At 45.4% G+C, this 26014-nt stretch overlaps 1 protein-coding gene across 3 annotated transcripts in view; it reads left to right on the top strand.

The window, feature by feature from the left end:
* The window catches only part of IFI35 (interferon induced protein 35), a 116093-nt gene that overhangs the window by 33530 nt on the left and 56549 nt on the right, over positions 1-26014 (top strand). For 2 of the 3 annotated variants that reach the window (XM_077252041.1, XM_077252042.1), the window contains one exon: positions 22671-22745. In XM_077252041.1, coding sequence (XP_077108156.1) covers positions 22671-22745 — 75 coding nt within the window. Of the gene's footprint in view, positions 1-18495; positions 18568-22670; positions 22746-26014 lie in introns of all 3 variants that reach the window. The other variant, XM_077252040.1, reaches the window with a different exon arrangement.

The following is a 26014-nucleotide window of genomic DNA, read 5'->3' as shown; positions in this document are numbered from 1 at the left end:
CAAAATGATTGGAGGAGATAGTAAATTATTTATGGATAGTTTAGTGGTTGCGTTATGTTGTATGATGTGTAGAAATCTAAGAAAAATATCGCCAAAGCCTCTGTGCCTTAAAACCGTGTTCAGAAAGCTCCATGATATTGAGTCAAATGCCTTCTCAGCATCAAGGCTGAGTAGCAGTGAGGGAGGACAGTTTTGTTGTTTAGCAAGAACTGTTGCGGCCACAGCCGTCCTAACTCCCAGGGCAGAGTGGCGGCCTCTTGTAAAACCCAGTTGTGAGGGTATGAGTAAACCTGGTAAAAACTCTTGCAAGCGATCCGCCAGGATTTTAGTGAGTATTTTGTAGTCTACATTTAGTAGGGATATCGGGCGATATGAGCCTACCTCAAGAGGGTCTTTATTTGGTTTGGGTAGAAGAATTGTATGGGCTTCATGGAAGCCTTCCACTTGTTCCCCCTGTGCGTATATGGTATTAAGCAAATCCACCATCATGGGGGTGATATCTGGCTGCAGCATCTTGTAATACTCAGCAGTTAGACCATCAGGTCCTGGTGACTTGTTATTGTGTAGGGACTTGATCGTCGACTGCACCTCCTCAATAGTTATTGGAGCTGACAACTGTTCCCTTTGGTCTCCCGTTATTTTTGGTAGTGCAATCGAGGATATAAGATCCCACGTGTCCTGTGAGCTATATGGCCGTTCTCTGTATAGTTCAGTATAGTACTTTAGGAAGGCCTGTTGTTTATCCCTTTCTGATGTGACCACTTGATGGTTCTCTGGGTGTCTCACTTGTATAATTGTGCGTCTAGAGTGGAACGGCTTAGTTAAACGTGCCAGTAAGCTGCCAGTCTTTCCGCCCCACCTATAATAATGGTTCTTTGTGAAATCTATACTTCTTGTAGCCTGGGCAATAGTGAAAGTATCAATGAGTCGTTTGGCTTCTAGGTAATTTTGTTTTTTAAGTGTGTCTGTGGGATCAATCAGATAGGCCTGGTGGGCAGTCAATAGGTCCGTGTGTAAAAGTTGGTATTTTGCCCTTTTTTCCCTCTTTTGATGTATCAGGTAGGAAGTAATATGGCCTCTCATCACTGCCTTAGAGGTGCGCCACAGTAAGGACGCGTCTGAGGAGGATGACATGTTATCGTCTAGGAAGTTGTTCCAGTGTGTCTGAAGGAATCCCCTAAAATCCTCTGAATTAAACAAATATGATGGAAATCTCCAATGCCTCAAGGGATATCTTGGCGGGTTCAGAAAGAGCCGTAATGTAATTGGCGCATGATCCGACACCTCAATGGTTTCTATTGTTGTGTTTTCCACCTTTTCAAACAAGGTATCAGTAAGTAGAAAATAATCTATTCTTGAATGCACATCATGCACCCGTGAATAGAACGTATAGTCTTTCTCCGTGGTGTGGAGCACGCGCCAAGGATCGCACAAACCAGTGTGCTGCATCATTTTTACAATAATTTGAGCAGTCTGATTGTCATGGGGTGAGTTGGAAGACCTGTCCAGATGTGGGGAAAGAGCAGCATTAAAATCTCCACCCAAAATAAGGTTGTCTATACGTTTAGATAATAAAAACTGATATAGATTAGAGAAAAAAGTGCTGTTAGGGCTGTTTGGAGCGTAGATATTGAGCAGTGTATAAACAGTGTCTCCAATCTGGAGCAGGAGATATAGAAATCTTCCCTCTGCGTCAGAGTGTTCCTCTAGCAGCGTGTAAGATAATGAAGTCCCCAGCAAAATGGCCACGCCCCTTGATTTAGTGGTATGTGTGGCCGTGTAGCACTTTTGAATCCAAGGAGCTCGTAGAGAATTATCTTCTCCCTGCTTCCAGTGGGTTTCCTGAAGGAAAACAACATCGGGCTTAAATCTATTCAAATGGGTTAGAACACGCCTGCGTTTCACTGGGGAGTTCAATCCTGCCACGTTCCAAGAAATAAATGTATGTGGTTGTGCATGTACTGGTGTAATTTGTGTGGATGCGGTACTCATCCTACTCCAGCTCTGGGCATCTCGAATATTGGAAACATTTGCTTCTGGGTCTTTCGGGTCCTGTCCCAGCGAGCAGGTCCCTCAAGGTAGGCCGGATAGGGTAAGAAGCCGTGTGCCCTCAGGAGGAAGGGGGTAGGTTGAAGCTGGTAGGAAAAAAGCAACAGATTAACTTTCCCAGGATGGGAGACATAAACCTGTAAACATATAAACATTAACATGGATAATTGACAGGCAAAGTAACGTTCTGCCATAACACAAATGAGAGGATCAGTATCATCCTAATTGACTCTCCTAGTCAGAATCATTTTGAGGAAGGAAGTGCGCTTTTGCTGCATCCGGGTCTGTATATACGGTCGTTCGGCCATTCTCTGTCACCTTGAGTTTGGCCGGAAATAGCAGCTGGAACCTGATGTTCTTCTCTACCAGTTGACTGCAGATTGGGGTAAACAACTTTCTCCTAGCAGTTACTGTTGGTGAGAAGTCCTGAAATATTAGGACCCGAAAGTCTCTGATGACAAGTGAACGCCGCTGTCTATATGCTTTAAGAATGGCCTCTTTAGCCGTGTAGTATAGAAATTTAGCGATCGCTGGTCTTGGTCTCCTTTTCTCATCAGGGATCTGGTCTCCCAATCGGTGTGCTCTTTCGATCAAAGGAGGACTCTGTGGGAAGGATAAGTCCAGGGCCTTAGGCAAGTCCTTTGTTAACAAAGTGATGAGATCCTCTCCCCTGATCGATTCAGGTATGCCCACAAACCGCAGGTTGCTCCTTCGGCTCCGGTTCTCTAAGTCGTCGACCTTGTCCTTCAAGTAGTCAATGGTGGTTTGTTGGCGTGTAAGGATTGAGCGGATATCTGAGGAGGAGGTCTCGCAGTCCACCACACGATTCTCCAGTTCCCCTATTTTTTGTGTTAGGGTGGTAACTTGCGTGAGCACTGAATTAATAGAGGTTTGCAGTTGGTTAAATTTTGAGTCAAACATTGGCATGAGGATCTTAGAGACCTTTATTGCTAGTGCCTCCACCTGAGTATCATCAAAGTCCCACTGGGTAGCTGAGTCATCAGACTTATTCGGAGACGGTGAGCCTTTCCCGGCTTGTATTGTTGGTGCCGAAGGGGTCTTATTTATATTTTTATCTTTATTTGCTCCCGTTGTCTTTTTGGGAGGTTGTTTGTTGGCCATATTTGTTTCAGGTGTGATGAGATATTTTTTCATCAGAATGTCTGTAAAAATGGATGCAGCAGAAATATTAACTAGGGAGTCATGCAGTAATGAAGGTTACATTTTTTTTTTTTTTTTTGTTTGTTTTAGAATTATTTTGCAGTTATTTTAAATGGTGGAGTGTTGGCTCCCTCTGGTGGTCAATTTTGGAAGTGCAGCCTGTATGAACGGCTTGTAAAGTTCAGACTCCTGGCGAGGATTTTGTGAAAGAAAACCTAGGAAGATAGTGATCTTCCCCCAAGTATCTCGCAAACACTGGAGTAGCTGCAGTCTCCCAGGAGCAGCTCCCTCCTTACTGAGCTGAGCGGTGTGCTGATAAAGCACGGAGGTATGTCGGCGGGGAGGGGGGGCCGAGGAATGCAGTCTCTCGGGTGCCGCTGGTTACTGCTGCCTGTGTGTGGTCTCTTTTGCTGGCAGAAGCACACACTGGAGGCTTCTGCGCTGCGGGGCTCCGCTCCTACCTGGCTCCTGTCTTCAGTAGGAGTCCCCTGACAGCGGGGTGAAAAACTCTCCCTCTCCCAGGCCTCCAAGATGGCGGGCGAGAGAGCACGTGTGTCGGCCGGGGGGTTAATTTCAGGCTCGTGCAGCCTTGGATTCCGGGAGAAAAAGGCAGGTGGTGATGCCTGGCCCCTGCAGTGAGTCTCCGGTCACTTATCTGACACAAATGCGGCGTCTGTGGGCACAGCAAGGTGCACTTTAGGTCCCACTAGCAGGGAGCTGCTTAAGATGCGGCCATCTATGTGTCCCGCCTCCCGGAAGTCCGCGAAGTATGTTTTTAAGGTCACTTCTAAACTCTAGATTTTATTTTGCTTTTATACTTGAAACATTACATTTTACTAAAATTTTAATGTACCGTAACTATTGTTGGAGTTATAGTCCATACTCCCATCATACGAATATGTGGATAAAAAATGACTTTTACCTACAGTATGTAAGCTTGCTATAAATGGCCAAGATATTCTCAGGTAGCATGCAACAAGTCTTTGCCCAGACTGATCAGAGTTATCTTGGCCTATGGGTTGGGACCAGCTGAGGCATGGGGCTAAAGATCACATAGGTGGAGCAGCTGACACAGACATCAGCAAACTGTGAGGAGACACAGCTGTCCTCTGGTGTCTCATTGTAGTCTGATAAAAGTCTCCCTTCAGGCTGTAACTAGAGGTGTAGTTCAGCTTTACTACACCCAGGAGAAAGATTACATTTGTTGTCCTAGCACTGAATATAAATTCCCTGGCCATGACAGATTAGTGTAGGATGGTCACACACTTCTGATAGCCATCAGGCCGCATACACAATAGATAGGTGATATACAGTAGGTGCTGGCCAGGCCAGGCAAGTCCAGCTAAAGGTACCTTCACACTAAACGACTTTGCAGCGATAACGACAGCGATCCGTGACGTTGCAGCGTCCTGGATAGCGATATCGTTGTGTTTGACACGCAGCAGCGATCTGGATCCCGCTGTGATATCGCTGGTCGTTGCTGAAAGTTCAGAACTTTATTTGGTTGTCAGATCAGCGTGTATCGTTGTGTTTGACAGCAAAAGCAACGATGCCAGCGATGTTTTACAATGGTAACCAGGGTAAATATCGGGTTACTAAGTGCAGGGCCGCGCTTAGTAACCCGATATTTACCCTGGGTACCATTGTAAAAGTAAAAAAAAAACCAGTACATACTCACCCTCTGATGTCTGTCACACGTCCCCCGGCGTCCGCGCTGCTGCTCAGAGCTTCCTGCACTGAATGTGTCAGTGCCGGCCGGAAAGCAAAGCACAGCGGTGATGTCACTGCTCTGCTGTTAGGGCCGGCGCTTACACAGTGCAGGGAAGCGGACGCCGGGGGACGCGAATGTAAGTATGTACTGTTTGTTTTTTTACATTTACACTGGTAACCAGGGTAAACATCGGGTTACTAAGCGCGGCCCTGCGCTTAGCAACTTGATGTTTACTCTGGTTACCCGGGGACTTCGGCATCGTTGGTCGCTGGAGAGCTGTCTGTGTGACAGCTCTCCAGCGACCACACAGCGACGCTGCAGCGATCGGCATTGTTGTCGATATCGCTGCAGCGTCGCTTAGTGTGAAGGTACCTTTAGACTATGTTCACATGTCCAGTAATCAGTAGAATAGATCCATCAGGAATCCGTTTGTTCAGACAAAACTTTTTGTCTGTTTTTTAACAACCGCTGAATCCGTTTTTTTAACATTGATGTTTTGGAAAATAGATCCATTAATTAGCCGTTTGAAACAGATCAGTTTTTGCTTAGGCTACGTTCACATGACCAGTAATCATCAGTTAGGGTACTGTCACACAGTGCAGTTTTGATCGCTACGACGGTACGATTCGTGACGTTCTAGCGATATCGTTACGATATCGCAGTGTCTGACACGCAGCAGCGATCAGGGATCCTGCTGAGAATCGTACGTCGTAGCAGATCGTTTGGAACTTTCTTTCGTCGCTGGATCTCCCGCTGTCATCGCTGGATCGTTGTGTGTGACAGCGATCCAGCGATGCGTTCGCTGGTAACCAGGGTAAACATCGGGTAACTAAGCGCAGGGCCGCGCTTAGTAACCCGATGTTTACCGTGGTTACCAGCGTAAAAGTAAAAAAAAAAAAACCGTACATGCTCACCATCTGATGTCCATCAGGTCCCTTGCCGTCCGCTTCCCTCTCTGACTGTGAGCGCCGGCCGGAAAGTGAGAGCAGATCACAGCGGTGACGTCACCGCTGCGCTCTGCTCTCACTGTACGGCGGCTCAGTCAGAGCAGGAAGCGGACGGCAAGGGACCTGACGGACATCAGACATCAGGGCGCGGCCCTGCGCTTAGTAACCCGATGTTTACCCTGGTTACCAGCGAACCTCGGCATCGCTCCAGCGCCGTGATTGCAAAGTGTGACCGCAGTCTACGACGCTGGAGCGATACTCATACGACGCTGCGACGTCACGGATCGTGCCGTCGTAGCGACGAAAATTGCACGGTGTGACAGTACCCTTAGAACAGATTCAGCAACCATTAACAAAGAAAAATAGTGCAGACAAACTTTTTTGTCCAGCTAAAAAAACAAACATTTAATTGGATCTGTCGTTTTTTAACATTAAAGTCTATGGAAAATTGATCAGTTAAATAGTAAATTTTGTTTCAATTGAAAGTGATCCAGTAAGCAAATACCGTAGCTGATACTTCTCGCTTGAAAGAAAAATTGATGGCTATTTAACTGATCAGTTTCCCATAAACTTCAATCCTTTTGTTCTGCCTGTGGTTTATCTCACCAAGAACAAAAGGATCTGTAATCCAAAATCCGACATTCTAATCTCCTCCGATGTCATCTGTCCATAGTGAATGTGTATGGAGGGTTTATCACTTGCTTATCTGACAACTATTTCTCCCAATCCCATCAAACACATGAAAACTCAGCTGACCAAGTGGGCACATGTTCTGGAAAGCCCATCTTTGGAGTCAGCAAAAACAAAAAGGATCCAAATGCCATTGAGAGTCAGAAGGCCACCATACACAATAGTTGGCTGGTTCTACAAAGCTGATTTTGGCACTGTCAGTCTAGTGTGCATGACTTGCTTTAGGGCAGGTTTACATGACCATATAAAAAAAATCATTAGTTTCATCCAGAAAACTTTTTTTTCCTCACTTGTCATCCATGTACAATCCAGTTTTAACTGCAGCAGCTATTAATAATTTACAGGACCATTTACAGTTTCCTAAGTTACAATGCTCTCATAAAGAATGAATGCTATATTGTGGCTCCGTATGGCATCCGATTATTTTTTTTGTCCACCCATAGATTTCAATGGGCGAGTCTCATCTGATTTACAAAAGAAACTTGTGCATGCTGCGATTTTTCTCACATGCAGATTCGGTCCATAAAAAAAGACCTCAATGAATAACATTGGTCCAAGTGCGGTTAGTTTTATTACGTGCTGAAAGTACGATGGTGTGAACGAATTCTTACTGATACACACCTGGCACCCCACACCAGGGCCAATAACCTGCCAGCCCACCATTCCTCACAGCTACACCTCTGGAGCTGCACTATAACACTGGTCAACGTAATTTTTCTGGCAAAAGGTTTTAAAACATATTTTAAGTCAATTTTGGCTGCTGATTACAAATATGAACTCCGTTTTTGGCTATCACATCAGGATTTCGAGATATTTTCAATTTTTGATGAAAATTACTCCTATCTAATGTTTTATGATAAAAACACGATTTTCGATACTACATTGTATATTTTTAATCAAAGAATAACAAAGATTACAAAGTCTATGTACAGCAAATCAAATATACTTACAGAATTAAACTACAAAATATAAAAACACATATATATGGCACACAGATGAATGGCAAATGGTAGTTATTTGACCTTTCCTTTCTTGGCTGATCTGTGATGTACAACTTCTGGGTTGTGTCTCATCAAGCTCCAGCAATAGTCAGCCATCATATGTGAGTCCCACTGGCCTTGATATCGTTCTTCCATTGTTTTAATGTCCTGATGAAACCGCTCCCCTTGTTCCTCGCTCACATCCCCAAGGTTCTCTGGAAAAAAGTCCAAATGGCTGTGTAAATAGTGAATCTTGATACTCATTCTACATCCAAGATTTCGCAGACTCATTAGTAGCTCTTCCACAATCTCTTCATAGTTGTCTGCTTTCTTATTCCCTAGAAAATTCTGCACCACATTAAAAAATGCATTCCAAGCTCTTTCTTCTGTCTCATTCATTGATGTGATAAAATTTGGGTCTCTCATAAGTGTTCTTATTTGAGGTCCATCAAATATTCCAGCCTTTTTCTTCTCTTCACTAAGACGAGGAAAAGTTGAACATATATAGTGAAAGCATTCTCAACTGTGATTGAGAGCTTTGACAAACTGCTTCATCAATCCAAGTTTTATGCGTAAGGGAGGAAAGACAATGTCCTTCCTATCCACTAGAGCAGTGATTTTCAACCAGTGTTCCGCGGCACACTAGTGTGCCGCGACACATGGTCGGGTGTGCCGCGGAGAAAGTTCCCCAAACTATGGTGCCCCCTTTGTTTTGTTCCCCGGCAATGCGCAGTCACGGAATAACACATGCGCGAGCTTTGAACGCTCGTGCGACTTAATGACGTCACCGAGGCCGGCGCGTCATCCTGAGAGCGGAGAGACTCTCGCATTTGCCTGCCGCCAAGGTAATGCCCGCCAATAATGCTGTGTATAATCATTAAGTCAGCAACAGCTCATTAACCCCTTCCCGACCTTTGACGCCACGTAGGCGTCATGAAAGTCGGTGCCAATCTGACCCATGACGCCTATGTGGCGTCATGGAATGATTGCGTCCCTGCAGATCGGGTGAAAGGGTTAACTCCAATTTCACCCGATCTGCAGGGACAGGGGGAGTGGTACTTCACCCAAGGGGGGGTGGCTTCACCCCCTTGTGGCTACGATCGCTCTGATTGGCTGTTGAAAGTGAAACTGCCAATCAGAGCGATTTGTAATATTTCACCTAAAAAACTGGTGAAATATTACAATCCAGCCATGGCCGATGCTGCAATATCATCGGCCATGGCTGGAAACACTTATATACCCCCCCACCACCACCGATCTCCTCTCCGGTCCTCCGTCCGGTGCTCCGCTCCCCTCTGTCGTCCTGTCCGCTCCCCCGTCCTCCTGCCCGCTCCCCCCGTGCTCCGATGCCACCCCCCCGTCCTCCGATCCACCCCCCATGCTCAGATCTCCCCCCCCCCTCATACTTACCGGGCCTCCCGGTGTCCGTCCGTCTTCTCCATGGGCGCCGCCATCTTCCAAAATGGCGGGCGCATGCGCAGTGCGCCCGCCGAATCTGCCGGCTGGCAGATTCGTTCCAGGTATATTTTGATCACTGAGATATAACCTATCACAGTGATCAAAATAAAAAAAATAGTAAATGACCCCCCCTTATCACCCCCATAGGTAGGGACAATAATAAAAAAAAAAGAAAATATTTTTTTTTCTTTTTCCACTAGGGTTAGGGTTAGAACTAGGGTTAGGGGTAGGGTTAGGGTTAGGGGTAGGGTTAGGGTTAGGGCATGTGCACAAAAAAAAACTAAAAACAGGGAGAGACTGAGAACTGTTGAGGAAGAGCTTCGTGTGTGTCTTTCCACCATTCCTGCCAGGATATCCCTTTTGTGTTTATCGAAACAGGCCCAGGTTTCACACTGAGTGAGTATAAATACATTTAGAATCTATATTATTAACTATATGTAGAATATGTACTGTTTTAGTGTCATTTTGTGCCATTTTGGTTGGTGGTGTGCCCCGGGATTTTTTAAGTATAAAAAGTGTGCCGCGGCTCAAAAAAGGTTGAAAATCACTGCACTAGAGGATCATGGATGACATTCTTATCGCCAGATGCCAAACTCTGTCGCTGAGGTCATTCTGTTTTCACCCAATGCTCTGTTGTAGCTCTACTGTCCAAGTAGCACAGAAAACAAGGGTGTTATCATTACAAATGGGAATTATGCATGTTCAAAGAAAACAAAGATATTCTTCTCACATTTATTGGGAGACTAAATGAAAACTAAATTTACCTTAGTGAACCGTATAAACCGGCACTTTCCATACACTACTTATATTTATCATGGAATTCATGAAAATCGGCTATATACCTATAGCGCAAAAACATGATGTGATAGAGAAATAAGATCAGATTTGAATTCAGCACCCTCAAATTAGTCTAAAACTGTTCTTAAAGTCCATGCCAGAATTTTTTTTTTTTGTAGACCAGTGTAATTAGTTAAAAAAAAAAAACTTAAAAGAGTTATAATTGCAATACAAAGGCAGGGAAAATTACTGAAAAATAATCAGACCACACAAAAATTACTTTCCAATCCATTTAGCATTACCTGGCTACTTATGGGATCAAATCAAAGAGTGCAGCAGACACTGTATGCGCTAAGATGTGTGCAAACAGAGAATATGAGGAATGTAAACTGCAATAATGCTATATAGAATATACCGTATATACTCGAGTATAAGCCAAGATTTTCAGCCCATTTTTTGGGGCTGTAAGTTTCCCTCTCGGCTTATACTTGAGTCATACCCAGGGGTCGGCAGGGGAGGGGGAGCGGGGGCTGTCTAATTATACTCACCTGCTCCTGGCGCGGTCCCTGCAGGTCCATGGCTGCCCGGCGCCCCAGCTTCTTCCTGTACTGAGCGGTCACATGGTACCGCTCATTACAGTAATGAATATGTGGCTCCTCCCATAGAGGTGGAGCCGCATATTCATTACTGTAATGAGCGGTAACGGTGACCGCTCAGTACAGGAAGAAGCAGCAGTGCCGGGGAAGCAGGGACTGCACAGTGGCAGGAGTAGGTGAGTATAACGGGGAGGGGAGCGCAGCGCTGCGTGATATTCACCTGCTCCCCGTTCCGGCGCCGCTCCATCTTCAGAGTCTTCTGCAGTGACGCTGAGGTCAGAGGGCACGGTGACGTGGTTAGTGTGCGCCCTCTGCCTGAACGTCAGTGCAGAAGACGCTGAAGATGGAGCGGCGCCGGAACGAAGGCAGGTGAATATTGAAAGTGTCGGGGGCCTGAGCAACGGAGAGGTGAGTATGTATTTTTTTTTTTTTTATCGCAGCAACAGCAAATGGGGCAAGTGTCTGTATGGAGCCATAATCAACGTTTGTGCAGCACTATATGGGGCAAGTGTCTGTATAGGGCATCTTATGTTGCCATAACGTTTGTGCAGCACTATAATGGGGCAAGTGTCTGTATGGGGCATCTTATGGGGCCATAACGTTTATGCAGTACTATAATGGGGCAAGTGTCTGTATGGAGCATCTATGGGGCCATAACATTTGTGCAGCATTATATGGGGCAAGTGTCTGTATGGAGCCATAATCAACGTTTGTGCAGCACTATGTGGGGCAAGTGTCTGTATGGAGCATCTATGGGGCCATAACATTTGTGCAGCACTATATGGGGCAAGTGTCTTTATGGGGCCATAATCAACGTTTGTGCAGTACTATATGGGGCAAGTGTCTGTATGCGGCCATAATCAGTGTTTGTGCAGCACTATATAGGGCAAATATCTTTATGGAGCATCTTATGGGGCCATAATTAACGTTTGTGGAGCATTATATGGGGCAAGTGTCTGTATGGAGCATCTTATGGAGCCATAATCAAGGTTTGTGCAGCACTATATGGGGCAAATATCTTTATGGAGCATTTTATGGGGCCATAATCAACATTTGTGCAGCATTATGTTGGGCAAATGTGTCTATGGAGCATCTTATGGGGCCATTATTATCCTTTATGCAGGATTATATGGGGCATATTTTAATATGGAGCATCTTATGGGGCCATCATAAACTTTATGGAGCATTATATGGGGCTCCTGATTCAATGTGGATATTCAAAAACACTTAACCTACTGATGTCTCAATTCATTTTACTTTTATTGGTATCTATTTTTACTTTTGACATTTACCTGTAGCTGCTGCATTTCCCACCCTAGGCTTATACTTGAGTCATTAAGTTTTCCCAGTTTTTTGTGGCAAAATTAGGGGGGTCGGCTTATACTCGAGTATATACGGTACTTAGAAAATTACCATACATACTCGAGTATAAGCCGACCCGGGTATAAGCCGACCCCCCTAATTTTGCCACAAAAACTAGGAAAACTTATTGACTCGAGTATAAGCCTAGGGTGGAAAATGCAGCAGCTACCGGTGAATTTCAAAAATAAAAATAGATGCTCCATACCATTCATTATTGCCCCATAGATGCTCCATATAAAGCTGTGCCATATATAATGCTCCATACCATTGATTATTGCCCCATATATTATCCATATATAGCTGTGCCATATAGAATGCTCTGCACCGTTCATTATGGCCCTATAGATGCTCCATATAAAGCTGTGCCATATATGCTCTGCACCGTTCATCATGGCCCCATAGATGCTCCACATAAAGCTGTGCCATATATGCTCTGCACCGTTCATTATGGCCCTATAGATGCTCCACATAAAGCTGTGCCATATATGCTCTGCACCGTTCATTATGGCCCCATAGATGCTCCTTATAAAGCTGTGCCATATATGCTCTGCACCGTTCATTATGGCCCCATAGATGCTCCTTATAAAGCTGTGCCCTATATGCTCTGCACCGTTCATTATGGCCCCATAGATGCTCCTTATAAAGCTGTGCCATATATGCTCTGCACCGTTCAGTTTGGCCCCATAGATGCTCCTTATAAAGCTGTGCCCTATATGCTCTGCACCGTTCAGTTTGGCCCCATAGATGCTCCTTATATAGCTGTGCCCTATATGCTCTGCACCGTTCAGTTTGGCCCCATACATGATCCATATATAGCTGTGCCCTATATGCTCTGCACCGTTCAGTTTGGCCCCATAGATGCTCATTATATAGCTGTGCCCTATATGCTCTGCACCGTTCAGTTTGGCCCCATAGATGCTCATTATAAAGCTGCCCCATATGGAATGCTCTGCAGCGTTCAGTTTGGCCCCATAGATGCTCCACATAAATCTGTGCCATATATAACGCTGGTGCTGCTGCAATAAAAAAAAACAACACATACTCACCTTTCTTGCTTGCAGCTCCTCAGCGTCCCGTCCCGGCGTCTCTCCGCACTGACTGATCAGGCAGAGGGCGGCGCGCACACTATATGCGTCATCGCGCCCTCTGACCTGAACAGTCAGAGCGGAGAGACGCCGGGAAGACAGAGCGGCGCCCGGCGTGTGGAACGAGGACAGGTAAATATGCGATACTTACCTGCTCCCGGCGTCCCGCTCCTTCCCCCAGACAGCTGGTCTCCGGGTGCCGCAGCCTCTTCCTCTATCAGCGGTCACCGGCACCGCTGATTAGAGAAATGAATATGGGGCTCCACCCCTATGGGAGTGGAGTACATATTCATAAGTTTAATGAGCGGTCCCACGTGACCGCTGTACAGGGGAAGAGCTGCGGCACCCGGAGACAGTGTGACGGGCAGGGGGAGCGTCAGGATCGCTGGCACTAGGTAAGTATGCCTCAGCGCCCTCTCCCCCTCACCCGCCGACCCTGCCACAGAGCGTGACTCGAGTATAAGCCGAGAGGGGCACTTTCAGCCCAAAAATTTGGGCTGAAAATCTCGGCTTATACTCGAGTATATACGGTACTTAGTGCAGAAATTGGTCAATTCGTGTTTGACCACCAGCCACAAAAGGTGATCTTTTTCTGGAGGGACCCTAACCATTTCTATCAGATAAGCATCGCCTTGGCCAAAAGCCTACAAATTTAAAGGGCTAATAAGATCCGATGCTACCGTATATACTCGAGTATAAGCCGACCCGAGTATAAGCCGACCTCCCTAATTTTGCAACAAAAAACTGGGAAAACTTATTGACTCGAGTATAAGCCTAGGGTGGAAAATGCAGCAGCTACCGGTAAATGTCAAAAATAAAAATAGATACATCAGTAGGTTGTGTTTTTGAATATCCATATTGAATCAGGAGCCCCATATAATGCTCCATACAAAATACGCCCCATATAATGATCCATGCAGTTATGGCCCCATAGATGCCCCATATAATGCTCCATGCAGTTATGGCCCCATAGATGCCCCATATAATGCTCCATGCAGTTATGGCCCCATATAATGCTCCATGCAATTATGGCCCCATATAATGCTCCATGCTGTTATGGCCCCATATAATGCTCCATATAATGCTCCATGCAGTTATGGCCCCATAGATGCCCCATATAATGCTCCATGCAGTTATGGCCCCATATAATGCTCCATATAATGCTCCATGCAGTTATGGCCCCATAGATGCCCCATATAATGCTCCATGCAGTTATGGCCCCATAGATGCTCCATATAATGCTCCATGCAGTTATGGCCCCATATAATGCTACATATAATGCTCCATGCAATTATGGCCCCATAGATGCCCCATATAATGCTCCATGCAGTTATGGCTCCATATAATGCTCCATGCAGTTATGGCCCCATAGATGCCCCATATAATGCTCCATGCAGTTATGGCCCCATAGATGCTCCATATAATGCTCCATGCAGTTATGGCCCCATAGATGCTCCATATATCATTGTGCCACATGTAATGCTGCTGCACTAAAAAAAAAAAAATTACATACTCGCCTCTCGTCGCTGCACGCTGCTCCTCAGCGTCCTGTCTCTCCGCACTGACTGTTCAGGCAGAGGGCGGCGCGCACACTAGTACGTCATCGCGCCCTCTGACCTGAACAGTCACAGCAAGAGGACGGGAAGACGGAGCTTTAGTGGAACGAGGGAAGGTAAATATACTCACCTCCCGGCGCTCCTGACGCGGTACCTGCATGTCCCACGGTGTACGGCGCGGCAGCTTCTTCCTGTAATGAGCGGTCACATGGTACCGCTCATTACAGTAATGAATATGCGGCTCCACTCCTATGGGCGTGGAGTCCATATTCATAACTTTAATGAGCGGTACCACGTGACCGCTGAAGAGGGAAAGAACTTGAAGCTGCCACGCCGAACACTGTGGGACATGCGGGGACCACGTCAGGAGCGCCGGGAGTAGGTGAGTATCTGACAGGCGTCGCTCCCCCTCACCCGCCGACCCCCTGCCGACCATGACTCGAGTATAAGCCGAGAGGGGCACTTTCAGCCCATTTTTTGGGGCTGAAAATCTCAGCTTATACTCGAGTATATACGGTAATTAAAAAAAAAAAGCCAGAGACCACGTTCACACATTCAGTATTTGGTCAGTATTTTACCTCAGTATTTGTAAGCCAAAACTACTAGTGGAACAATCAGAGGAAAAGTATAATAGAAACACGTCACCACTTCTGTATTTATCACCCGACACCCACTCCTGGTTTTGGCTTACAGATACTGAGGTAAACATCTCACCTAAGGGTACCGTCACACATTGAAATTTTCATCGCTGCGATGGCACGATTCGTGACGTCGCAGCGTCGTATAATCATCGCTCCAGCGTCGTAGACTGCGGTCACACGGTGCAATCACGGCGCTGGAGCGATGCCGAAGTCCCCGGGTAACCAGGGTAAACATCGGGTAACTAAGCGCAGGGCCGCGCTTAGTAACCCGATGTTTACCCTGGTTACAAGCGTAAACGTAAAAAAACAAACCGTACATACTCACCCGTCGGTGTCCTTCAGGTCCCTTGCCGTCTGCTTCCTGTTCTGAGTGCAGCCATACAGTGAGAGCAGATCACAGCACCGCTGCGCTCTGCTCTCACTTTCCGGCCGGCACTGTCAGAGCAGGAAGCAGACGGCAAGGGACCTGAAGGACACCGACGGGTGAGTATGTACGGTTTGTTTTTTTACGTTTACGCTTGTAACCAGGGTAAACATCGGGTTACTAAGCGCGGCCCTGCGCTTAGTTACCCGATGTTTACCCTGGTTACAAGCGAAGACATCGCTGGATCGCTGTCACACACAACGATCCAGCGATGTCAGCGGGTGATCAAGCGACGAAAGAAAGTTCCAAACGATCTGCTACGACGTACGATTCTCAGCAGGGTGTCTGATCGCAGTAGCGTGTCAGACACAGCGATATCGTAACGATATCGCTAGAACGTCACGAATCGTAACGTCGTAGCGATGGAAATTTCAATGTGTGACGGTACCTTAATACTGAACAGGCCTTAGGCTGATGGGAGGAGTGCTCAGCCAACAAAGCAGGCTAAGTAGTTTCATTTTCTAAGTAAATATTGCATTGTGTGAACATGGCCTATGCTCATATGTGGTAGGCAAAATGTGTGTTCCATACATCAGTATAGGGGTAATGCAGCATTTGCTTGAATTTCTTCAAGCCAAAATGTATATGAATCACAGAAGTTCAAACCGAAAATGTTTATTGTACTCGCTTATCTAGCGGTATTTATACCAAAGCGCTTTACAGATCTAAATTTCTAATTAGTGTGTCTTTGGAGTGTGGAAACCCGTGCAAACACGGGGAGAACATAAAAACTCCTTGCAGATGTTTTCCATCATAACTATAACAAGGATATATGTCCAAGGACACCCAATGGTATTCACAGATGGCAAGCTGTTACTAGCCATATTATTTATTTATTTCACTCACTTATATAGCGCCATTATCATCGCTGTCCCCATTGGGGCTCACAGTCTAGATTCCCTATCAATATGTCTTTGGCGTGGGAGGAAACCCGAGAGTTCCCACACAAATACGGGGAGAACATACAAACTCATTGCAGATGTTGTCCTTGTTGGGATTTGAACACAGGACCCCAGTACTGCAAAGGTGCAGTGCCAACCACTGAGCCACCGCGCAATGAATTAAATCTGTCTTAGACTCATACACAAGTATGATTTTACAGAAAGCTGCGTGAGATAAGTGTTGGTTACACATAGCGCTTGGTGTCCATTTGGCTGAGTCTGTTAAGATGCCGAGTAAACAACAACATAAAGAGATGAACTGGAATATAAATTGTAGGTGCATGTTCACACTTGGCCACTAAACAGACAAACCAAGATAAAAACATAATAAGCAAATACCCTGCAGTAAATAAATAAGCAATAGTGCATGAAAATAATATTGGGTGCACAGTTAGCAATTTTGATTAAAAAAAAAAATGTAAAAGCCATCCCACCACATCCCTATTCAGGGATAACCTCCAGGATTAAAACCTCACCATTTGTTAAGTGACGTACATGTGAATAAGGGCTGAGAAGGATTGAGACCTGGCTAATGGACACCCAGCCTTGGGGAACTATATGAATGTTAAGGTACCTTCACACGAAGCGACGCTGCAGCGATAGCGACAACGATGCCGATCGCTGCAGCGTCGCTGTTTGATCGCTGGAGAGCTGTCACACAGACCGCTCTCCAGCGACCAACGATGCCGAGGTCCCCGGGTAACCAGGGTAAACATCGGGTTGCTAAGCGCAGGGCCGCGCTTAGTAACCCGATGTTTACCCTGGTTACCAGCGTAAAAGTAAAAAAAACAAACAGTACATACTCACCTGCGCGTCTCCCAGCGTCCGCTTCCTGACACTGACTGAGCTCCGGCCCTAACAGCAGAGCGGTGACGTCACCGCTGTGCTTTCACTTTCACTTTAGGGCCGGCGCTCAGTAAGTGTCAGGAAGCAGACGCTGGGGGACGCGCAGGTGAGTATGTACTGTTTGTTTTTTTTACTTTTACGCTGGTAACCAGGGTAAACATCGGGTTACTAAGCGCGGCCCTGCGCTTGGTAACCCGATGTTTACCCTGGTTACCAGTGTAAAACATCGCTGGTATCGTTGCTTTTGCTTTCAAACACAACGATACACAGCGATCGGACGACCAAATAAAGTTCTGGACTTTATTCAGCGACCAGCGACATCACAGCAGGATCCTGATCGCTGCTGCGTGTCAAACTAAACGATATCGCTAGCGAGGACGCTGCAACGTCACGGATCGCTAGCGATATCGTTACAAAGTCGTTTCGTGTGAAGGTACCTTAAGGTCCAACTCAAACAAAAGGGAGGTTGCAGCCTTATTTGCACAAAGTACAAAAAACTGAAACAAAAAGCTAAAGAGATGAGCTGGAATATAAATTGGTGTGCATGCAGCGGGTAGGTGCATGTTCACACTGACCACGAAACAGACAAAACCTAAGATAAAAACAAAATAAGCAACTACCCTGCAGTAATTAAATTTCAATAGGGCATGAAAATAATATATTGTATTTAGTTAATAAAATTTTGATTAAAAAAAAAAAGTAATAGCCATCCCACCATGTCAAGGTGACCCTATTCGGGACGGACGGTCCTAACCTGTAGTATTTTTTTAAGCTGTACCTATTATGTGTGACTTTGCCCATATTTGTACCAAGCATATATATGCAAGATGAGATATGTCTGCCATTATAAAGTGACAGCTTTCCTGGGGAACCCCTATGCATTAAACTGTCTTTGGGGAGAATGACTGAGCATGTGACCAGCAGAACTCAGCTCATTAGATGGACCTATACATTGCTATAGACTCTGACCACTAGTTAGTGCTGTACTAAGAAAATGTCAGAACTTTTAACTGACTTTACCAGCCTTAAAATTGCAAATATATATTTTTTATGATCTATACAGGGGATGTGATATGTAATTGCCCACACATCAGTAATCACATTTAGGAATCCAGAGTTTAAGTTTAGAATAGCCAGGCAATCCTTTCCCAATATTATTTATGACTAAAGACTAATCCACGCTTAACTTACAATATTAGTATATAATGTAACTGAGTATATGCAGGCTAGTGATGTCACTTACCATTGGTTACACACGTCTCATTTATGAGATAACCTCTGATGATGGCGCCCCATTGAAGATCAAGATAACACTTCGCACTCAATGCCCTAGCCAGACACAGGTATTGTGATTAAATGCTGCACACTAAGGAGTGGACGTAGTATATTTGCCCCATAAGATGTCTCTTTTGGTTTTATAACTTATATGAATATATTTTTTTTTAAGTTCATATTGTTGAAAGCGATTTGCTGTTCATAGTTTGGAAATACATATGATCTAGTGACAAGCTTGATCAGTCAGATTTTATAACCTCAGGGACCTGCCAAAGTAGCTGTCACACCCAGACACCAAATTTTGAGTGCCCACAAACCCTTCTACCATATAACACTAAAAAATAGCATGTGGATGAGGCCTCTTTCACACTTCCGTCTTTTTGAAGACGTTGCAATGCGTCGTTCTGTGCAAAAAACGCATCCTGCAAAGTTGCCCACAGGATGCGTTTTTTGCACACAGACTTGTATTACCGACGCATCGCGACGTATGGACGTATGGAGACACATTCCATATGTCATGCACTGGATGTGTCGGTAATTGGCGGACCGTCGTCTCAAAAAAAGTTCAATGTAACTTTTTTTTGTGCGACGGGTCCACCATTTTCGACTGCGTATGCGCGGCTGAAACTCTGCCCCCTCCTCCCTGGACTGCAGAATGGGCAGCGGATGCATCCATCCTCTGCCCACGTCGTGCAGAGAATTCACAACGTTCGTCGGTACGTCAGCCCAACGCATTGCGACGGGCCCGTACCGACGGAAATGTGAAAGAGACCTAAGGAGCGTGCAGAGGTAAGCACATTACTCATTCTGTATTGCTGCCCAGGAGCTTCCAGGTCCACCTATGTAATGGTTATGGACTAGTTAAAACCCCGAATACAAAGACCGTAGGGCTTGGAATATAGGCGTCCTAGAAGCAGCTATATAAAAGCGACATTCCCACCCTTTGCAAACATATGATAAGTTTTATTCAAAGCAATTTTATTTTTATTGGGTAGTATACCATCAGTGCTATAGTGCTCCAATTATAACTGTTGACGATCAATGGTCCCCTTCATGCCCAATGAGTGTGTATACAACACTATCTCACATCAGATTAACATAAAATTACTCCAGGGAAGGGGGGTACTGGAGTCCATTTGCCCCAAAGTTTGGCAATTTTTTAATAAGTCGCAGTCAGCTAAAAACATTTAGGCTATGTGCACACGATGCGGAATGGGGTGCAGAATTTTCTACACCAAATCCGCTTCTCCTGGCAGAATCCGCAGGTGCAGATTTTCTGCGAATTTTGTGCGGAATTGATGCAGATTTTGTGCGGATTTTACCCCTGTGGATTTCTATCATGGAAGGGTCCAAATCCGCTGCAGTTCCGTACAAAAGAAGTGACATGCACTTATTTTCATTCCGCTGCGGAATCAGTGCGGATTTTTCCACACCATTAGGACAGGTTTTTTGTTCCCCAATTGATTTACATTGTAATGTAAATCACATTGCTGAACTGCAGCATTTCTGCACGGAAAAAAACGCTGTGGATCTGCACCAATTCCGCATCATGTGCACATAGCCTTAGAAACCCTAAACCTCGTCCACAATTGTGAACTAAAAAAACCCACATAAAATAAACTTCAAAAAAGGCACAAGATAAAAAAAAAAGACACGTGAAAAACAGGCAAAAAGTATATAAAAAAGTGTAAATACGATAATGAATTGTGCCCTTAGACCCACCACCTGCAAACAACTGTTTCAGGGTTCTTGCACACTGCTCACGTAGCCGACCAGTATCCCACTTTGCACTGAAACAGCTGTCTGCAGATGGGTGTCTGTTCCTCTTAGCTATACTATCTATTGATTTCTCAAAAAACTTAATTGCAAACTGTTTTTCACAAGAAAAAGCTGTGGGCAGCCATGATTTCCTATGGAGTGAACATCCAGAGGAGCTGTAGAGTTACCTGGTGCCCATTTCATTGAGTGGATAACCATGTGACACCAGATCCCCATGGGATTACATCTGCTTGTAAATGTTTCCATTTATACTAACTTTTATATTTCTATTAAATTTAAAGGGGTTGACCACTACTCTGACAATCCCAGCTCAATCACTGTTTCACCACAGGTATAATAGCATCTATACTTGCCTTTGGTGCCATTGACGTTCCAACGATGTTAGCACTTGCTCTCCCGTGGTTTGCGTGACATTATTATGTCATGCGATCGCTGCAGCCAATCAGTGCAGGCTTCACTCTCTTACGCACGTACTTGACAGCCGGAGGAAGTGAGAGCAGGAGGAAGTGAGAGCAGCCGCAGTGCAGCTCTCCCTTCCTCTTGATGTCTGGCAGGCATGGTACTGCATAAGGAATGTGCCTCTGACTGTGGAGCCCATATGACAAAATGCCAATAAAATAATGTCAGTGCCCAGTTCCCCCCTCGCACCACTCCCATTGGTGATGCACTAATTGGGATGCCCCTGCCGGCCAATGGTTCTTACATGGGAAGGCTCCTACGGCCACACCTACAGGGGTTAAATCCAGGTGTCCGGGTCAGTAACTTCCTCTTTCCCCCTCAGCGGACACCTGGAAGTTAACTGGTGGATGGAAGTAAACGTGTAAAAAAAACAAAGCAAAAAAACACAATTATGTTAATATAACTAACCATTGTTAACGATACTAAGTCACAGCGGAAGAAACGGAGGGCAAAGGTTCGTAACTGCTCGTTGGCCAAATTGCCTGTCAATCGCGGACAGGAGCTCGGCGACGAACCACCCATTACGAAATGTAATTGCCTTTCTCTGCTGATGTAATTAACTGTGACTGACCTGTTCAACCCACCTAGGACTGTCTGTGTTTCATTGCGGGATTGGTGGAAAGGGGGAAGGCACTGGTTACGACACACAGGTCTCCACAGTCTAATTTGTCAAATGTAGTGGAGAGTGGTGCTAGTGATGACTGGCTGCACGGATTGTGTTATGTCACATCAAACCTTGGGAGAGCCAATGCCGAACCGAACAGTGCCGGCACCAGAGGTGAATTTAAATGTTATAGGGCAGCACAGTGGCTCAGTGAATAGCACTGCAGCGCTGGAGTCCTGGGTTTTAATCCCACCTTGGACAACATCTGCAAGGAGTTTATGTTCTCCCCGTGTTTGCGTGGGTTTCCTCCCGGTACTCCGGTTTCCTCCCACATTCCAAAGACATACTGATATATACTGTATATTCCCTATCTGTGTAAAAGTTGTAGGGACACCTGGAATAATTGAGCAAAGTAAGACGCTTTCAAAAGTAGAAATTTCAATAGTTTATTTTTACCAATCAAGAAAATGCTAAGTGAAAAATGTAAATATAACCATTATTTGGTGTGACCAGTCTTTGCCTGCAAAATGGAAACTGAGCACCAGCTCTTTTAGGTACTTACACAGTTTTTTAAGGAACTCAATAGATTGTGGGCCCCATCGGGGACAGTGATGATAATGTGTGCAAAACTGTAAAGTGCTGCGGAATATGTTAGCGCAATATAAAGATTATTATTATTATTATAATAAATTTCCTGGGGAAAACATAGGTATTGAGAAGGGTTTTTCTGAGTAGTGGACAAGCCCTTTAAGGAGATCTAATAACCAATGCTATTAGCCAATGCAAAAGAAAAGAAAAGCAATTGCTCTTGAACTACAGTATCATATATGTATACCAAGAAAAACGCAACCAAGCGGCACTGTCCTGCCGAATTCAGACCTCTCTATGGGGATCACAGACGTGCAACCTGCTGTGCCGTTCAAGACTTCAGGTGCTCCTTCATGAAAAACAGTCTCTTAATCCAAAAACGTTTAGTAAGTACAAAAGATGAGGGCACTCACCCGTCTTCAATAAAACCAATTCCTTTATTTATGAAAAAACATCCAGAGGGTCGTTATGGCCGGGGGAGAGAGGGGGCCTCAGCCCGTGTGAGCAGAGGAGATGGACGTCCATCTCCTCTGCTCACACGGGCTGAGGCCCCCTCTCTCCCCCGGCCATAACGACCCTCTGGATGTTTTTTCATAAATAAAGGAATTGGTTTTATTGAAGACGGGTGAGTGCCCTCATCTTTTGTACTTACTAATCATATATGTATATAGTTTATAAGTACATTTGGTTAGATATATATTATGTATACAAAAATAAATGTTGCCATAACTGTCATTTTAGGAAGAATTTGTACATGTTGTAGATGAGAAATTGAGTGAAGAGGAATCACTGAGACGGGAGATAGAAACGTACAAGGTATGTGGCTCGTTGTTATTAATGAAGACATCATTTGGTGTGGGGTTATATACAGGTCCTTCTCAAAAAATTAGCATATAGTGTTAAATTTCATTATTTACCATAATGTAATGATTACAATTAAACTTTCATATATTATAGATTCATTATCCACCAACTGAAATTTGTCAGGTCTTTTATTGTTTTAATACTGATGATTTTGGCATACAACTCCTGATAACCCAAAAAACCTGTCTCAATAAATTAGCATATCAAGAAAAGGTTCTCTAAACGACCTATTACCCTAATCTTCTGAATCAAGTAATTAACTCTAAACACATGCAAAAGATACCTGAGGCTTTTAAAAACTCCCTGCCTGGTTCATTACTCAAAACCCCCATCATGGGTAAGACTAGCGACCTGACAGATGTCAAGAAGGCCATCATTGACACCCTCAAGCAAGAGGGTGAGACCCAGAAAGAAATTTCTCAACAAATAGGCTGTTCCCAGAGTGCTGTATCAAGGCACCTCAATGGTAAGTCTGTTGGAAGGCAAAAATGAATGAGAAGAGGTGACCGGACCCTGAGGAAGATTGTGGAGAAGGACCGATTCCAGACCTTGGGGAACCTGAGGAAGCAGTGGACTGAGTCTGGTGTGGAAACATCCAGAGCCACCGTGCACAGGCGTGTGCAGGAAATGGGCTACAGGTGCCGCATTCCCCAGGTAAAGCCACTTTTGAACCATAAACAGCGGCAGAAGCGCCTGACCTGGGCTACAGAGAAGCAGCACTGGACTGTTGCTAAGTGGTCCCAAGTACTTTTTTCTGATGAAAGCAAATTTTGCATGTCATTCGGAAATCAAGGTGCCAGAGTCTGGAGGAAGACTGGGGAGAAGGAAATGCCAAAATGCCTGAAGTCCAGTGTCAAGTACCCACAGTCAGTGATGGTGTGGGGTGCCATGTCAGCTGCTGGTGTTGGTCCACTGTGTTTCATCAAGGGCAGGGTCAATGCAGCTAGCTATCAGGAGATTTTGGAGCACTTCATGCTTCCATCGGCTGAAATGCTTTATGGAGATGAAGATTTCATTTTCCAGCACGACCTGGCACCTGCTCACAGTGCCAAAACCACTGGTAAATGGTTTACTGACCATGGTATTACTGTGCTCAATTGGCCTGCCAACTCTCCTGACCTGAACCCCATAGAGAATCTGTGGGATATTGTGAAGAGAAAGTTGAGAGACGCAAGACCCAACACTCTGGATGAGCTTAAGGCCGCTATTGAAGCATCCTGGGCCTCCATAACATCTCAGCAGTGTCACAGGCTGATTGCCTCCATGCCACGCCGCATTGAAGCAGTCATTTCTGCCAAAGGATTCCCGACCAAGTATTGAGTGCATAACTGAACATTATTATTTGATGGTTTTTTTGTTTGGTATTAAAAAACACTTTTATTTGATTGGTCGGGTGAAATATGCTAATTTATTGAGACAGGTTTTTTGGGTTATCAGGAGTTGTATGCCAAAATCATCAGTATTAAAACAATAAAAGACCTGACAAATTTCAGTTGGTGGATAATGAATCTATAATATATGAAAGTTTAATTGTAATCATTACATTATGGTAAATAATGAAATTTAACACTATATGCTAATTTTTTGAGAAGGACCTGTATTATTGTCTTTCTATGCTGGGTTAGGATTCTTTCACACTTCCCTCTTTGTAGTCCCATCGAGATACGTCGTTTTTTTGAGAAAACAGGATCCTGCAAAAAAATGTGCAGGATCCTGCATTTTCTCATAGACTTGTATTAGCGACATATCACGACGTATGGCCACACGTTTCGTCCGTCGTGCACTGGATCCTGCGGAATTTGACGGCCAGTCGTTTGGAAGAAAAAACGTTCAAAGAAACGTTTTTTTGTCTGCAGTGGAAAAACGTTTCCCGACGCCTCCTGCTTCATATGTTGTTCCACAGAATGGGAGCCTATGGACGCAGGATCCTGCGGTCACTGTGAAACGCAGGGATCCAGTGACGGATCCTGTTTTTACATTTGAACATGCCAGGAAGCATTTTCCAACCTGGGGGAAAGAAAAAAATCTCTCTTTCTCCATTGAAATTCAGGCAAGAACACAAACGACGCATCCGTCAAAACACTGGATGCGTTACACACGTTTTTCACAATTTTTACAACGTACGTCGATCCGTCGGAGCAACGCATTACGATGCCCGCCAGAAGACGGAAGTGTGACACAAGCCTTACAGGTCCTGTATTTCGGGTAATGGCCAGAGTACACGTAGTGTTCATCATCAAGTTGTAGCCCATTGTTTACAGATGTCTATACATTGGCACAGCGGGCACATATCCCCAAGCGTGGGCTGTGACATTTCTGTTATACAAACCTTACTCACCATTGTGGAGGAGGGTAGCTACTCCTAGCAGATGTGCATTACCTAATCAGGTAGCATTCAGGGCCTTCACTCCCACCTCCATTTATGGCCGCATTGTCCTACCCTGTAAACACAATGAAGACACCATCTCCTGCCTGGGGGATGGTTGAGAAATTCCCGGAAGCTCCTTAAACTCTTAAGGTGCCGTCACACTAAGCGACGCTGCAGCGATAGCGACAGCAATGCCGATCGCTGCAGCGTCGCTGTGTGGTCGCTGGAGAGCTGTCACACAGACCGCTCTCCAGCGACCAGCGATGCCGAGGTCCCCGGGTAACCAGGGTAAACATCGGGTTGCTAAGCGCAGGGCCGCGCTTAGTAACCCGATGTTTACCCTGGTTACCAGCGTAAAAGTTAAAAAAACAAACAGTACATGCTCACCTGCGCGTCCCCCAGCCTCTGCATCCTGACGCTGACTGAGCTCCGGCCCTAACAGCAGAGCGGTGACGTCACCGCTGTTGCTTTCACTTTCAGTTTAGGGCCGGCGCTTTAGTGTCAGGAAGCAGAGGCTGGGGGACGCGCAGGTGAGTATGTACTGTTTGTTTTTTTAACTTTTACGCTGGTAACCAGGGTAAACATCGGGTTACTAAGCGCGGCCCTGCGCTTAGTAACCCGATGTTTACCCTGGTTACCAGTGTAAAATATCGCTGGTATCGTCGCTTTTGCTGTCAAACACGGCGATACACGGCGACCTAGCGACCAAATAATGTGCAGACCTTCTAGCAGCGACCAGCAATTTCACAGCGGGATCCAGATCGCTGCTGCGTGTCAAATACAGCGATATCGCCATCCAGGTCGCTGCAACGTCACGGATTGCTGGCGATATCGCCTAGTGTGACGGTACCTT

This window comes from Ranitomeya variabilis, chromosome 4 (genome assembly GCF_051348905.1).
Source record: "Ranitomeya variabilis isolate aRanVar5 chromosome 4, aRanVar5.hap1, whole genome shotgun sequence".
Lineage (NCBI taxonomy): Eukaryota > Metazoa > Chordata > Amphibia > Anura > Dendrobatidae > Ranitomeya > Ranitomeya variabilis.
Note: the sequence above shows the minus strand (reverse complement) of the source record. Positions and strands in the feature narration are given on the sequence as shown.